At 38.1% G+C, this 15,573-nt stretch overlaps 2 protein-coding genes across 2 annotated transcripts; one reads left to right on the top strand and one right to left on the bottom strand.

Moving 5' to 3' along the window:
- The first annotated feature begins 2,286 nt into the window (after nucleotides 1-2,286).
- LOC108972661 lies at nucleotides 2,287-4,149 on the top strand. The gene has a single exon (XM_018939348.1). It carries the CDS (start codon nucleotides 2,287-2,289, stop codon nucleotides 4,147-4,149), a length of 1,863 nt encoding a protein of 620 aa, XP_018794893.1.
- A 1,461-nt stretch (nucleotides 4,150-5,610) lies between these two features.
- LOC108972660 lies at nucleotides 5,611-7,434 on the bottom strand. Its single transcript, XM_018939347.1, has one exon. The coding sequence runs from the start codon at nucleotides 7,432-7,434 to the stop codon at nucleotides 5,611-5,613; it is 1,824 nt and encodes a 607-aa protein (XP_018794892.1).
- Between the last annotated feature and the right edge of the window lie 8,139 nt (nucleotides 7,435-15,573).

Below are 15,573 nucleotides of genomic sequence, written 5' to 3'. Positions count from 1 at the left end.
CCTCCAGAATTGTTTAAATGCAGCCGATTTTCTTTTTCTGCTCGATTTATGATATTATACACTGTCCTTAATTTAATATTAAACATATCAGCTAATTCTTTTGCCGATTTACCCTTATAATAGTTGTAATAAACCAACTGTATTACATTCTCACCAACTCTTTTACCAGGCATTGTTTTAATACCGTATTACGAACACTTGTGCACTTGTTAAAACCAAAACCGTAATAAAACGAGACTTAAGAATATATTCCAGACGCACGTCATGATTTTTCTGGAATTTGATTTACCGTTGCTTTGTTTTGTGTCTCACTTTAGCTTCTGTTTGCATTTTGCAAAGAATTAATTGACAGCCTAAGATTTGCATACTTTTTGTTTTTGTTGATTTCTTGTTATGTTTTATGCTGAAAAATGTTTTTTTTTAATCCATATTGTAGCTAATAATCTCTCTTATTATAATTTAAAAGAAAAAACTGAAATAAATCCATTTTTTCTAAAGAAAAATAAACTTGAAAGTTTATTTCAATGACGTTTTCCATTTTGCAAAGAATTACTTGACAAACTGTATGTACTATATCAAAATAATACCGTTTTGAGTTCAATCTTCCGTCTATACATTTCTAGCGCCGAATCTTAAGAAATTTTGCTCTTTTTCAAATTTAAATGAAATTTTTGAAGGCTTCATTGGGATTTCGAAACTTTTTCTTGAAAGCTTTCCCAACGGTTGTCAAGTTGCATCATTTTTGATTAGGTTCGGTTACTTTCCAACAAAGAAGTTCCATTAAATTTTGTGTTCGGAATCAAAGTTCAGGTGCCGAAACTTTCAAAATGGTGGACAAGGTCTTCGGTGATAATTGTTTGTACCAAGCAAGTGCTTTTGATTGGTACAAATTATTCAAAGAGAGTCGAGAACGCGTTGACGACGAACCAGAACATCCATAACGGCCATCAACATTAACTGATGATCAACACGTCAATAAAATAAAGGAATTGGTGTCTGAGGTTCGACGATTAACAGTCAGAGATCTTACTGGTATCGTTGAAATATCGGACGGATCAGTGGAAATTATTTTGGGAGCTCATTTAGATTAAAAATGAAAACACTATTGGTTTCAAAATTACTAAATTTTTTCGAAATGTAGCTTCGCGTTAACATCTGTAAAATAATGCTTTCTGACTACTAGGATGTCATGAAACATATTGTTACAGGCGATGAGTCTTGCATCTAAGCTTACGACCCAGAAAACGTGAGCCGAAGCCGAAAAAAAAACGTCAGAGCAGTAAAAAACAAGGTAATGTTGGCAGTTTTCTTCGATTATCGTGGTGTGGTGCATACCGACTTCTTGACCACTTGACTTCCGACCGGCTAAGCGGTCACCAAGAAATACTATTTATGTGCGTCGTTAGCCCGAAACCATTCGTAAACAGAGACCAGAATAATGGACCGACAACTCGTAGTTTTTACATAACGATAATGCAACGTCACATATTACAAGTACATTAATTCTTCGTGAGATTTTCATCAAATCTTCAATAAAATTCGTGCCGTAACCACCATAATCGCCTGACTTAGCTGCCTGTGACTTCTGGATATTCAGAAAACTCAAGCAACCGCCCAGAGGAAACCATTAAGTGTGAATCGCTACGCGCATTGAAGGCTATGCCGGAAATTGTCTTTAACAATTGTTTCGAGGCTTGGAAAAAATGTGGGCACAAGTGTATATTGGCTAAAGGGGGTTTACTTTCAAAGTTTAAATTATGAATTTTAAAATTATGAAAAAAGCTATTTTTACTATTTTTACTCATAGTAGTATAGCACTCACTAGACATTAGCCCTTTAAATTCAAAACATTAATCACCGTCATGCTTTTGAAAAGCAAACAGTTTTAGGTTGACAAATATTTACCTATGTGCCCTCAAAGGAGGCGGTTTGCTGAAGCAATTTTATTTTTATATATTATTATACAAATTGCATGTCAACAGTTGGGACCTTACTCGGTGCTAGGGCACTACGAGCACTACAGGTGGAAAGGATAAAAATTCAAATACACATCTCCAGCGACAGTTAGTGAGATAGTAACTTTATTAGCAGCAACAATGTGAAAATTACGTAATGAGTTTAGGGCTTGATTGATTAAATTTAATTGCAATCAAGCAGGTTAATACGCTTATTACATTTGCCACTTACAGAGCGTGTAAATTAACGTAAAATAAAGTACTTTCCAGTCGCGGCGAAACAGTATAAAACTGGCATTGCTTGCGCGGCGGGCATTAGTAGTCCTACAGGATGTTGACGCCGTTGGCTACGCTACTGCTCTGCACTTTGCCGTTAGGCGCTTGCAACGACACCAATTTGGTTGGCTCAAGTTTCGACGCGGTAGTAGCGTGCACTTTACGGTACCATCACATAGCCAATGTGGCAATATTTATAGGCGACAAAGATGAGCACCACACTGCGCGCAACGCCATACTTGACAGCTTGGAAAGACAATTGCCGGTGCCGCGTTATATCTTCACTGCCGCTGATACGTCCATTCCGCCCGGCAATACGTTACGTCATCACATAGCGAACGATGCGCTTTTCGTTGTGTTATGCGCCACGTCCGCGGATCACATTTGGCGCGTAGTAGATCAGCGTTTACGTAAGCTACGTCGCACAAAACTCATTGTAATGGCGACAAGTACTTCACTTGAGCCATTGGACGTGTTTGCCAAACTCTGGCAATTACAATTCTTACATGTCGTGCTGCTGTACAACAATACCGTTTACCGTTACACGCCATTTCCGCAAATACATATGTATCAGGTGCATAATCGCAGCGCCGATCTCTTTCCACCAGCGCCTACCAATCTGCAAGGCTACACGCTCTCCACGCCCGCCGAGAACGATTTGCCGCGCATATTCTTTGTGCGCCAACAGCGTGATAATGCGACGAAGATACGCGGTTTTGCTTATCAGATGTTTGTGAATTTCGTGCGTCGCATGAATATGACGCTGCGCATCAGTAATCCCAATCAGGTGCATGACATTACGAGCAGCGTCAATATGAGCACTATAGTGCAAGAAATTGCCAAGCAGCAATTGGAGATATCCATGCATCCGTATACGAGCATTCGGGAGCATCAGGGCATCATGAGTTATCCGATCTTCAAGTTAGAGTGCTGTCTCATTGTGCCGGTACAAAATGAGATACCGCGTTGCTTGTATCCCGTGCGTCCGCTGAAATTAGGTAGTTGGCTGGTGATATTCGCCGCTGTGGTCTATATCTCAGTGACGTTGGCGTGGACAAGTCCGTGTGTGCCGCGTGAAGCGCCATTTCTAACTAAACTCTCGCGTACTTTTCTTGAGAGCATAGCTCAAGTAGTCTTCTTGCCGTCGACCTATGCGAGTCAGCAGCCATCGTTGCGCTATTTGTTGGTGTACTTGCAGTTGGCGCTTTTCGGTTTTCTGCTCACCAGTTGGTACAATAATTTACTAAGCAGCTTCTTCACTACCGTGCTTGTGGGTGAACAATTGGACACCTTCGAGTCGTTGATCGAGGCGCAGCTACCCATATTAACTAAATTCCATGAGATCGATATGGTGTTAGAGCAAGTGCCACCGGAGCTGGTAAAACAAGTGAAGAAATTAATTGTCGGCTCGAATTCGAGCGTACAAATGGCGCATCTACTAAATTTTAACAACTCCTATGCCTATCCGGTCACTGAGGAGCGTTGGAATTTTCTATCACTACAGGAACAGTATGCAAATAAGCCGATTAATCGTTTTTCGAAAATCTGTTTGGGTAGCCCATGTATCGGTTACCCGATGCGTCTGGATTCACATCTAGAGGAACCGCTAACACGCTTTATATTGGACGTGCAGATGGCTGGTTTAGATTTTTACTGGTTACGGTCGGACTTTAAAGATGCTCTGCTAGCTGGTTACGTGAAGCTGGTCAATAATGTGTTCCCCTTTAAGGCCTTGGACTTGTATACGCTCTACGCAGCTTGGGTTGTGCTGATTGCTGGGTTGAGTATAGCGTCCTTTGTGTTTCTATTGGAGATACGTGGCGTTTGCTGTAGAAAAGCTTTCAGAAGGGAAACAAGTACGGAACAGTGGCTAAGTGGATGGGACCGCGTTGACGAAGAGGAAATAAAAGCACCCTAAATTATTGAAAAATCAAAGTATGGAAAGCTAGCCAACGGAAACCCGAAACTGCTACTCAGATTAACAGAACCCCACAAAATGTATGATTTTTTTTGAAAGTCCATTATACTAATTATAAAAATAATTAGAATATATAATATAACAGTTTTTTAATGGGTTGTAATAATATGAAGTGCAAAGCATGTGCTGGGTTTAAGAAAAATTAACCAAATTCGATGCATTTATGTATGGAACTCGACTTCGTTTATATGTCCACCACGGTTACTCTTGCAAACACGACGGTTTTCAAGCATAAATCGGCCGATACGACATTCGATATTCGTACGAAGTTCATCAATCGTCGCTGGCTTGTTGGCATAGACCATAGACTTGACGTAGTCCCACAGGAATCAAATCGCACGATGCAGGCGGCCAATTGACGGGGCCATTTCATGAGATAACACGTTCACCAAACTTGGTTTTCAATAAATTAATTGTGACATTCGCTGTGGGGTTTGTGGTGCCGTCCTGTAGGAACCCCATATTGTCCAAGTCCATAGCATCCAATTCGGTCCAAAAGTAATCGGTAATCATTGACCGGTAGCGAATCCCAGTCACATTAACGTGTCGGTGTTGATCATCATAGAAGAAGTACGGCGCGATCACGCCGCCGGCCCATAAATCGCATTAAACCAAAACTTTGGCGGGATGCAATCAGGACTTTTGGATTACGGATACATGTAGATTGCTGCCTCACCAATAATGCATATTTAGCTTATTGACGAAGCCATTCAGCCAGAAATAAGTTTAATCGCTGTAGATGATTTTTCGCTAAATATGAGGATAATTTTCAAGTTGTTCCCCAGCCAAATTCACAAATGTACGACGAATCTGGTGGTCCAGCGGCTTGAGTTCTTGCGTCAATTTGATCTTGTAAGGATTTAGGTCAAGATCTTTTAGCAAACTCGCTACAACGACGTCACAGAGATGCCCAACGCTTGAGAACGACGGGTGAGAGACTGATTTGGGTCTTCAATTGTCCTCAATTGATGCGCTAACGGCAGCACAATTCTCGACACTTCTTTGTCTAACTGACACGGGAACATTTGGTACTGCGCTTTTGGATTAAAATTGTTTCACTAGATGCTCAATTGTTGATCTTACAGCACGTTCATGATGACGCTCTTAAAGTTGAGGTCGCTGACTCCGAAGTTCCGTAGTAAATTTTAATAATTAATTTTAATAAAAGAAACCTTAGTGAAGAGAAATGTCAAAAGAGCGAAAAAGTTTAATGTAGCTTGCTGTTCCTATCGGTCCACTTTCGTAGCGTCCCTAAGAAAAAACCCTTTTAGTTCAGAGTTCATTTTCTTTTAGGATGAACTTCAATTTTTGAAAAGGCTAAGTGAAGATACAAGGCTGTAAAGCTTTAACTGTTTAAACTACTTCAAACAAACGTAGATTTCTAGCAGTAATTTAGTAATCCTAGAAACTCAATTGGGTCAAAACCCTACGCTTGATCCGCACAAAAGCAGCATGCTTCCATTCGCAAAGGAAAACGATACCAGCTAATATAAGCCCGAACCACCAAACATACCAGATCGGACGAAGAAAACGCATGGACAAAGGGCGCGGATCCTCATGTATCAACATGATTTTCACCAACCTCAAGCGCAGCGCCTCGGCAAAGGTTGATTTCTTCCAATATGTCAGCAAACCGGATTGTGTCGCATGTAAGATGAAGTATTTAAGTGGTGTCTGCAGATGTGAATCGGCATACATGGGAAACACATGATGAAATGGGCCCATACAAATCTCCGATAAGCGAAAGACTGGGTTTTGTAGAAATTGTTGTTGCATGCTGAGAAACTCCCAGCGATCGGTTTGTATGCTATAGCCGTAACTTGTATTCATTGTATCGCGATGCTGATCCATAAATAGCTTATCAACGATGTCGACTTGTGCGAGAAAACGTTGTGGATATTGTACAGGCATCGACTCCAGACGCTCATACTCATAGTCCAATACTTTAATGCGTAGATTAGCGCCGATGACATCGTCCACTGTATCTATTTGCGCCGAAGGCAATGACGTCATCAGATAGCTGGCAATCTTTGTAGTATACCAATTTGAGGTTATGAAACCGAGCACAAAGAGGTAAAAGAACAAGAACGACATGCGTAGATTAAGTGTGTTGAAGAGCGTCGTAGGCGCAATGCTGAGCATTGAGCAAATCGCTTGCAATAGTGCATTGCTATAGTCGATCGGTCGTTGTGGTGCGCAAAGCCAGAGCGCGATCGATATATAGACGACTGCGAAAAGTACGAGCAGCCAAGTGGTGTTTTGAAAACTGCGCAGCAAGTAAAGATGCTCCGGCGAACGATTATAAAACGGCACCATAATACACCAATCATTTATGCCAATCGGATAGCTGGTGCCGACATGATCCATAGCGAAAAGCGCTGTCTGCGAGTGCGGACTCAACTCGATTGTTCTATTGACAATCAATTCAACGACATCACCCATTAACGCGGGCTCAAATGGTGAGTTCGCGACATTCGATTCAACTAATGTCGCATTGATGGATTTCAGGAAAGTGGTAAAGAGTTTACCCGAAGTACCGCTGATCTTTAGTTCACCGCTTTCATAATGACGATCGAATACACGTGGCAAATCGTAACGTACAATGGTATCGAACATATAGCCCTTCAGATTGTCATAATAGTCGATAAAGAAGTCTTTCACATCCCAATTTGCTGTTTTGTTGACGATTTTCAATTCAGGATATGGTTCGAGTATGTAGATGTTATCACGTACCGTTAATAAGATCGTATTCAGAAATTGTTCATGCCAAATCCATGTATACGTTTCATTGACCAAATTGGCGTAAATGCTTTCATTACGTTCGTCGTATTCGTCCAACTCTATCATTGTCGTGAGTATGAATACGGTTTTTAGTATTCGCACCAGTTTCATGCTCTCCGCCGCTAATGGCATCACTGTGTCGTTCGGTCCTGTCGTGAATACCAAACCGAGCGCTGGCTTGCTAACTAGCACATCAACATGAAAGTCCTTGGGATCGACTCCATCATTATTCACCACGATTACCTTTGGTACTAACGTAAAGACCATAAAGAACTCGTCTAAAAATTTCACTGCGTTCTCAGAGTCATTGAATTGCTCACTTATGTAGACGACGAAGTTTTTGAATAGATACAGTTCGTAAATGGCGCTTATGAGTTCGATAACAAATGTGGTGTTTAGCTGCGTTGCCGTGTCGAGTCCAAGCACACCGAGCTCAGTCGACATATCTGTGCTTCGTGCGTAGTCGCCTAAATTGGTGGTTGAAGCAAAATGCCGTGGCTTTCAAAAGATATGCGGCTATTTAAGTGGACTGTGTTTACTGTTAGATGGCGTGTCTAATATTTCATTATTTTATGGCGATATAAATGCGCTGAAATCCTGTACAGATTTATGACTTAATTGAATAGTTGACGGATGTTAATATGTGGATAGCAAATGGAGTGAAGCCCAAAGATGAAGGATTTTAGAATCACTGGATTTCACTGCAAGTACCATGTGGGAAACCTGCGCAGTGTTAAGGGGTTAGAGAAGAAGTATTATTTTCGAAATGTGACCACGGCCTTAAATGATGCACATTTTAGCTTTGTCGGAAACCATAGTGAGAGGAGGTTAAAGAAGAAGTATTATTTTCGAAATGTGACCACGGCCTCAAATGATGCGCATTTTAGATCCGAATCTGTGTTTATCAGCAGGAAACTCTAGACTAACCATATCCGTGGGCAGTCAAGCAGTAATCCAGGCAATAACATCGTTTCATATATCAGCTTATAGTATCTCGGGAAGGACAGCAATGGAGAATGTCACCAGAAACAAGTGGCTTAACTTCTACGATGTCATGAAGACATGCAGGGTAACGAGATAGTTCTCGATATGGTCAAGAATGATGTACGATCGTCCTGAAGAAGCGTGATTTACATTGATAAACCGATGCATTTACTTAACCACCATCTAGGTAGGAGAAAGGCAGGCAAGATATGTGATGGAGCTATTTATTGGAGTGCAAACCGAGGAACCCGAATCCTAAATGATAATCACGTCTTAATGAACATGGACTAAACTAACTTAACCCACTAAAAAATCCACTTGATTTATGGATTCAAAAACTTAAATTCCTATTTGTCACTCAATAGAAGGGACTCGAATCCTAAAGGATGAAGTTCTCATTGGCACTCAATAGAAAGGACTCCAATTGTAAAGGATGATTATGTTTGGAGTAATACGTAATGGACACAAACTAAACTTACTTAATTTACTTATGAATCCATTTGATCGGTAGACCCAAAATCACGAAGTTCTTGTTGGCACTCAATGGAAGCGACTCGCATCTAAAATTTGACTAACGTCTTGAACTACGTAATGGACATAGACTACACTAATCTAACCCACTTGAGAACCCACTGGACAAACGTTAAAGCGACTAACCATAACTAACAAATCCTACATCACCTTTTTTATGACTCACCTGATAAAATCAAGTATGATTTTCGGACTACTTAGCCCAACTTAGATCAACAATTTAGAAAGTGTATGAGAAGCTCTTTGAAGCAGCTAACAAGACAAGCGCTATATTGTGACTGTGTTATGTGTTATGATATATCCTATAATATATATGTTTCGGTATGCGTCTAAAAACTCTGTTGTTTTTGTAGTGACAGAATTCTGCCGAGTGGACAGTCTTTGACCGGACAAAAAATCCGAGTCCGTTTCGGTTACTTCGACCCGACTGTCGTGGGAACATCTGCAAACTCTATTTGACTGCGGTCGTTTTAGTGGAACGTCCAACTATTTTCGATGCAGCTTTTGTCGCATATTCATATTATATTACTAATACATAGTACTTCCAGGCATTACTTTATCCCCATGTTGATAATAAAATCGTATTTAAACCACATTTGAACGACATTAATTATTTTTTATAACTGCAATGGGACGTAGTGAGGTGAAAATACCGAATAGAGGTCGACAAGCTCATCACTTGGTAATTCGCACGCAAAAGTGCTATTAGCAGTTTATTATTTACGCAAGTATGAAATGACTATTCACATTACTTATCACTTAGTCACCACAAGTTTAAGCGCTCAACACCGGTAATGGCAACGAGGATGAATTGATAATTCGAACTCTTATGGTTCTCGGTGTTAGACTAATACTGCAGTTTTTAACGGCGGTTGTGAAGTGTGAACAAGCAACAGACATTATTTTTATTTAAGAATCAACCGTGGGACGGTTTAGGACGAGTACGCAAGACTGCCTCGATCTTTTTTTTCGGAGATCACGACGGGCGTACATCCCAAGTGCCGACAAGTGCCGACAAGTGGATATATCCTGGCCTCTGTGTGCCACCCATGTGTCTCAGATCGAAGGAGCCTCATCTTCCATCTGAACGACATGACCCAGAAAGCGCATATTTTGGATTTTTGTGCGCTTAACTATATCCATGTTGGTGGAGAACTCATAAAGTTCTTAGTTATATCTTCAGCGATACTCATCACTCACGCGGACGGCTAAAAACATCTTTGCGGAGAGCAGTTGCCACGAATGCCATCCAGCCTTTCCCATCTCGGTGCGTCACCGTCCCAATCAAAAGGGGGTCTTCTTTTCATTGCTTTTACCCAGCGCACAATTTTTGTAAGAGAATGTTTCGCCTTCTCATTTCAGCTCGCCTTTAAACGGATGTTCTTTGGCTACCCAGAGGATACTTGGTCTAAGACCGGAAGTCGTGAGCTGCTTGAGCCATATGTAAAATAATCTTTTCTGGTCACTCCCAAAGGAATGGCGTCCAAAGAACTTTCCTCACTTGCGTGAACTTCTACACATGACTCCGTCCTCCACATATGGCTTCTCCAGACATTAGTTTACTTCAAAATCTCAGTGGAACCAATGAAAAGTTAATGCTCAAGTAATCCACAACTCCATATATTCTCTATTTTGAGGTTCAGCAGTAGCTTACTGATTTTTGTGGTCAACAGATCACATTTCGCGACTAAAACTCTCCAAAGTAGGTTATGTAAATATGGATGAGATTGCCATGGCCACATCATAGGGTTCCGTAATTATTTGGCTCTCAACGCACTGTAAACATTTCTGCGGCGGAATGACTTCCTTCGGAACGTTACTATTGGAATCTCTTTAATTAAATGGATATAGAGCTTTAACATAGTGTTTATATGCAAAGAGTAGAAACAGGAACTTTTATCTGTGGGACTATTGCTCCATAGGTTAAGGATTGAATAATTAGTCGAGATCAAATCTAAAAAATATAGAAAAGGCTTTCTAAAAGTCACTACCGGCAAGCTACTGATCAAAGTCCGTATAACTTTGATACAAAAACGCTTCTCCTAAATATCTTTCAGCGGTTCGAAGGCTAAATCCTTCATTTATTCGCCCGATTGGACTAAATGCTTTGTACTGAAAGTTTCTAACTTCCTTTAATTGATAAATTACCTTACATTTCGAACTGCCATCGTTACATAACAGTTAGTTCTTGGTATAACCAGGAAGCGGAAGTACTTACGTTTACAATGGATTTTAATTTTTTAAAAATTCAATAAAATTTTTAATGTCACCATAGCTTACATAATATAAGCAATATAATAAGCTCGGCGTATATGTATATTTATATATTATATACATTATCACTCATCTACATATCTCTATTACCTTCATTAAGTCCATGCTGCTTTCTGTTGCGGCAAATTTCGTGTCAAATTAAATTGAAAAATGATTTTCCGTTATGGTTGATTTAATACCATCCAAGTGTATAATAAAATGCTTCACTGCTTTCACTTATGCACGCTGCCTGAGCAGCAAAAAAAAAAAAAAAATGGCTTAATAGAATCAATGATAAACAGTTTTTTATTATAATCGAACATTAACAATATACTAGCGAGTTTTAAGCATATGTGTGTGGCCGTAAATATATGCTTTTATATGCCTATATATGAGTAAAAGACCCTGTGGAAAAATGACCTGTGCAAATTTATTAAAGAAAGAATATGTGCGGCGAACACTTCATTAAGGAGAATGGTTGAATTTGCTCAAAAACCTCGTAAAATTAAAAAAAAATTTTAAATTTTTCTTTAGAGTACCTATTCCATCTGTTAGCGATGTATGTTTTCTTCTTCTTCTTTATTGGCGTAGACACACCTTACACGGTTATAGTCTTGAGATTCGTCAAACTTGTCATCAAAAGGGTGTTCTTTTCCGAAGCTGTTATGTCCTTTTCCTTTGGGGTGGTTTTTTTATGTGGCGGGTCCAAAACTTAGCGCACTACCTTTGAGAGGAATGTTTCGCCTTCACACTTTAGCGCGCTTTCAAACGACGTTTTTTGGCTACCCAGAGGATACTTGGTCCAAGACCGGATGTCGTGAGCTGCCTGAGCCATATGTAAAACAATTATTTCTCGTCATTCTCTAGTGAATGGCGCTCAGAAAAGTTTTCTCACTTGAGCGAACTTCTATACATGATTCCATCCTTTTGCCGGAAGAAATCGTTATTAGAAAAAAACATTTTGATGTGAGTCATCCTATAAATACTACGTAAAGGTTTTTGAGATATCGATCTGATACACGTCTTCTTCTATCGAACAACTGAAGGAATCATCGCTATCAGAGCATTTTAGCATCTGGCTGCCATTAAACTGATTGATGAACATCTGATTCTTGTATGCCAACTTTTTAATTTGTTGATGGTATTATAGCCATGGTACAACCTATCTTTTAGGTTTAATCAAACTCGATACAGTGGCTAAATTTAACTAAAATCGATTCAGTATGCTAGAAATTCACCACGGACAAAACGTGTCACGTAATCTTTATGTATACTCGTGTAGATAGTTTGAGCAAAAATGATGGGTCTAATAAAAATACCACTAGAAATCCCTTCGGAGCGATTTCCGATGTCTGCAAGGAGAAGTTGTCCACAGATCATAAGATGTATGTATATTATTATAACTCTTCTCTTTCTTTTCCCACATGGTATACGCTTGCTCCATTTATCCATATAGCTAACCGGAAATTATTGCTGAAGTAGTTTCTATAGAGGGTAGGTGGTTGGCGCATTTTGTGCGACACAATTTTGCTTTTCACAGTTATGCGTGAGAAAGTCACAGCTGTTCGTAAACTCATTGTCAATTATAAATAGAAAATCGGTTTGGGTTGAAATGGTTAGGAGTGTTTAAGGTGGAAACATTTCAATACAAACGTACATGCTAATGTACTTCGAAACGCAGGAACGGCAGATGATTATACAAATCTAATGAATAGACATTTTCTTCGATATTGCTCAAATTAGTTGTAGCATTTCTATGGTTGTGCATTCATATATGAAATTTTGCTATTCGTCAAAAAAAGTGTATTGCAAAAGAAAACCTTACTAGCGGACCTCCGCAGGACTTTAAAGATGATTTCATCGAAAAATCAATCATACGTTATGATTATATCCAAAATAAAAGATTTGTACATAAGTAATGTATGTACATGTAAGTAGAGTAGTTTAACTATAAAATTTCGTCGCTGAATATGTTTGAGGACTGGCTTGACACTTTGGAACAACTTGTTGCATTCATGTTAGATAACTTTTGCACAATGTACATTTATACTATTTTTTTAAGGTTTCTAGCTGAGAACTACCTAAACTCATCCTTTCAGGTGGAAATGTCTGATGTTTACAGACGCTTTTTATTTAAAGTTTTAATCCTTTTGTTGACTTTTTAGAATCACCCTTTGTATTTGGAACCAGCCTTCTTGATGATATTTATGTACTTTTAATACCAGTATAAGTGGTTAAATTTAATAGGACGCTGTTTATGCTTGTAAATTTGATTGGGCCGATAGTCATTAATTACATAGCCGGATTAATTAAAGCTTCAGGTTTTTAATTTGCATTGTTAAAAACATTGTAGGCAAAGGCATTCGATATTTCTATATCAGACTTTAAATTTATATGTATGAAATTGGGCAAAATTATGTCCTTGATAACATTTTTACCCTGCAAACAGGTATATCACGTCCTTCTAACCTTTCAGTACGGCCAATCTTACATTCGATTACTTATGAGATATACGATATCAATGTGGGTGTTCCCAAATAAATTGAGCTCTCCAGCATTTAAACTCCGAAATGTGTAATGTTCTCAAAGTGAGACTATTTTTGGAATTCTATCCGAAACTATATATATTCGCGTTCCATCTTCTTCTTCTTATGAACGTAAATACAATATATATCATAAAATTTCGATTTTTTATATAAAACAATGGAGAATCGTAATACTAAGATAGCTTAGATAACCCAAGTTTATTACCCATCGATCTGAAAGAGTTATTCTTGTGGCTTAATAATAATATTATTGCTACTCAAATCCTATCCGGATGGAAGAGAACACTACAGCTTTGAAGGGTTTCGATTCAATACCCGCCGGTGGAAGAAGACCATTACTCCGTTGGAAAAAACAGGTGGAAAGGGATCTGGCGGCACTTGGTATATTGGAGTGACGTCAAAGAAAGAAATGAAGAAAAAACTGGCGTGCTGTTGTCAACTCGGCTATAATGGCGTAGTGTTGACGCACAAAAAAAAAAAAAAAAAAAAAAAAAAAAAAAAAAAAAAAAAAAAAAAAAAAAAAAAAAAAAAAAAAAAAAAAAAAAAAAAAAAAAAAAAAGAATAAGAAGGAACATGCTTACCTTCTACCAAGATGACATTAATCGTATTATTACTGGCGATGAGGCTTGTATCTATATTTACGACCTAGAAACTGACAATCAATCGAGCGAGCATCGTGACAATGGTGAGCCGAAGCTGAAGAAACCTCGTCAAAGCAGGTAAAAATCAAGGTTGTCAGTTTTCTTTCATTTTTTGGTGCACTCCGAATTCTTTCCAACCGATCAAACTGTCAACAAGGTATATTTTTTGAGTGTTATGCGTCGTTTGCACCAAGCTATTCGTAAAAAGAGGCCGGAATTATGAGTAAGCTCTTGTTTTTTGCACTACGATAATGCTCCGTCGCATACTGCACTGATTCTTCGTGGGTTTTTTCGGCAAATTTTTAACCGATTACGTGCCGCAACTAACGTAATCGCCTGATTTAGCTCCTGTGACTTTTAGCTATTCAGAAAACTGAAACGACCTCTCCGGCGAAACTGTTTTAAGTCAACTGAAGACATCAAATTTGAATCGCTCTGCGCATTGATGTCTATTCCGGAAATTGACTTTGAAAACTATTTCAAGTGTTTGAAAAATGTAGGCATAAATGTATTGGGACCACGGTGGATTACTTTGAGAGGGACGACATTGATTTTGAAAAATTAAGAATTTTAAAATTATGAACAAAGTCTTACTATTTTTTGCCCATAATAGTATGTCGTCGCCATGCATTTTTGGTGAACTTTCAAGTAACTGCGTATCAAGTTCAATTAGCACGACTGCCTAAAGTTTCATTTATGTTAATTCCTTAAGTTGCCAAAATTGGTATAAATAAAAATCATTGCAATTATTTTTTTTTTACATATAATCTCTATTTATTTAAATAGCTTTCTTCCCCATTTGGTTTCTATTATGTATTTCTTTGTAGTTTTTATTTTATTTATATCCACTTGTTGTTGTAGGTATAATATTTAGAATTATTTATATATAATTATGTATAATTCTGCTTGTCAATAGTTCAATAATATAATATATAATTTGGTTTATTTTTTACTTTTTCCCTTCCGCTTTAGTTCAACCATACTTGTACACAAGTAATTWATAATAAATTTAATAATAATTATAAGAAATTTGAAGACTCATTGGTCTCATTTACATTTGTTATCAGCATTAATTATTAATTGCTTTAAATTTTGCAAATATTTTTTTTTATATTTATTTCAATTTTACGCTGCACGCTGGTTTTATAAAGTATTTCAGAATTTAATTTAATTTACTTTTATAATGCATTTTTGTTGTTATTGTTTTTTTTTAATATTTTATATTTCGTTTCACGTTTGAACGCAAATTGACGCAATTTTTTCAACGCATTTTTTTACACTTACGTTTGTGCTTTTCCATCTATAAAGTAACGTTTACACTAATTAACGGGAATTGGTGTCGAATTTAAATATTCCGTTTGCTATTTTAATTGGAAACAATTACTTGTCAATATTTTAATAATTTTTAGTATTTGTTTTTATTGCAACTTGTTTGTATGCATTCTCAAAAAAATTATTTTCAACAGCATATTTGCTTTACAATTATTTCCCTTCCAACTGCCGCTTTGGGCGAGCTTATTTGAACAGTATAACTGCGTTTGTCGCATACAGTGTTGCATTTTAGCGCTATTTAATAATTAGTATAACTATATATTAAACAATTTGGCTATTTGACTATTACTTTTCGT

The sequence above is a fragment of the Bactrocera latifrons genome, unplaced genomic scaffold (genome assembly GCF_001853355.1).
Source record: "Bactrocera latifrons isolate USDA-ARS-PBARC rearing strain unplaced genomic scaffold, ASM185335v1 scaffold_413, whole genome shotgun sequence".
Lineage (NCBI taxonomy): Eukaryota > Metazoa > Arthropoda > Insecta > Diptera > Tephritidae > Bactrocera > Bactrocera latifrons.
The sequence above is the reverse complement of the archived record's forward strand: the minus strand, read 5'-3'. Positions and strand labels throughout refer to the sequence as shown.

Coding starts and splice junctions, on each gene's coding strand:
- LOC108972661 (XM_018939348.1), top strand. CDS start 2,287: ATGTTGACGCCGTTGGCTACGCTACTGCTCTGCACTTTGCCGTTAGGC.
- LOC108972660 (XM_018939347.1), bottom strand. CDS start 7,434: ATGTCGACTGAGCTCGGTGTGCTTGGACTCGACACGGCAACGCAGCTA.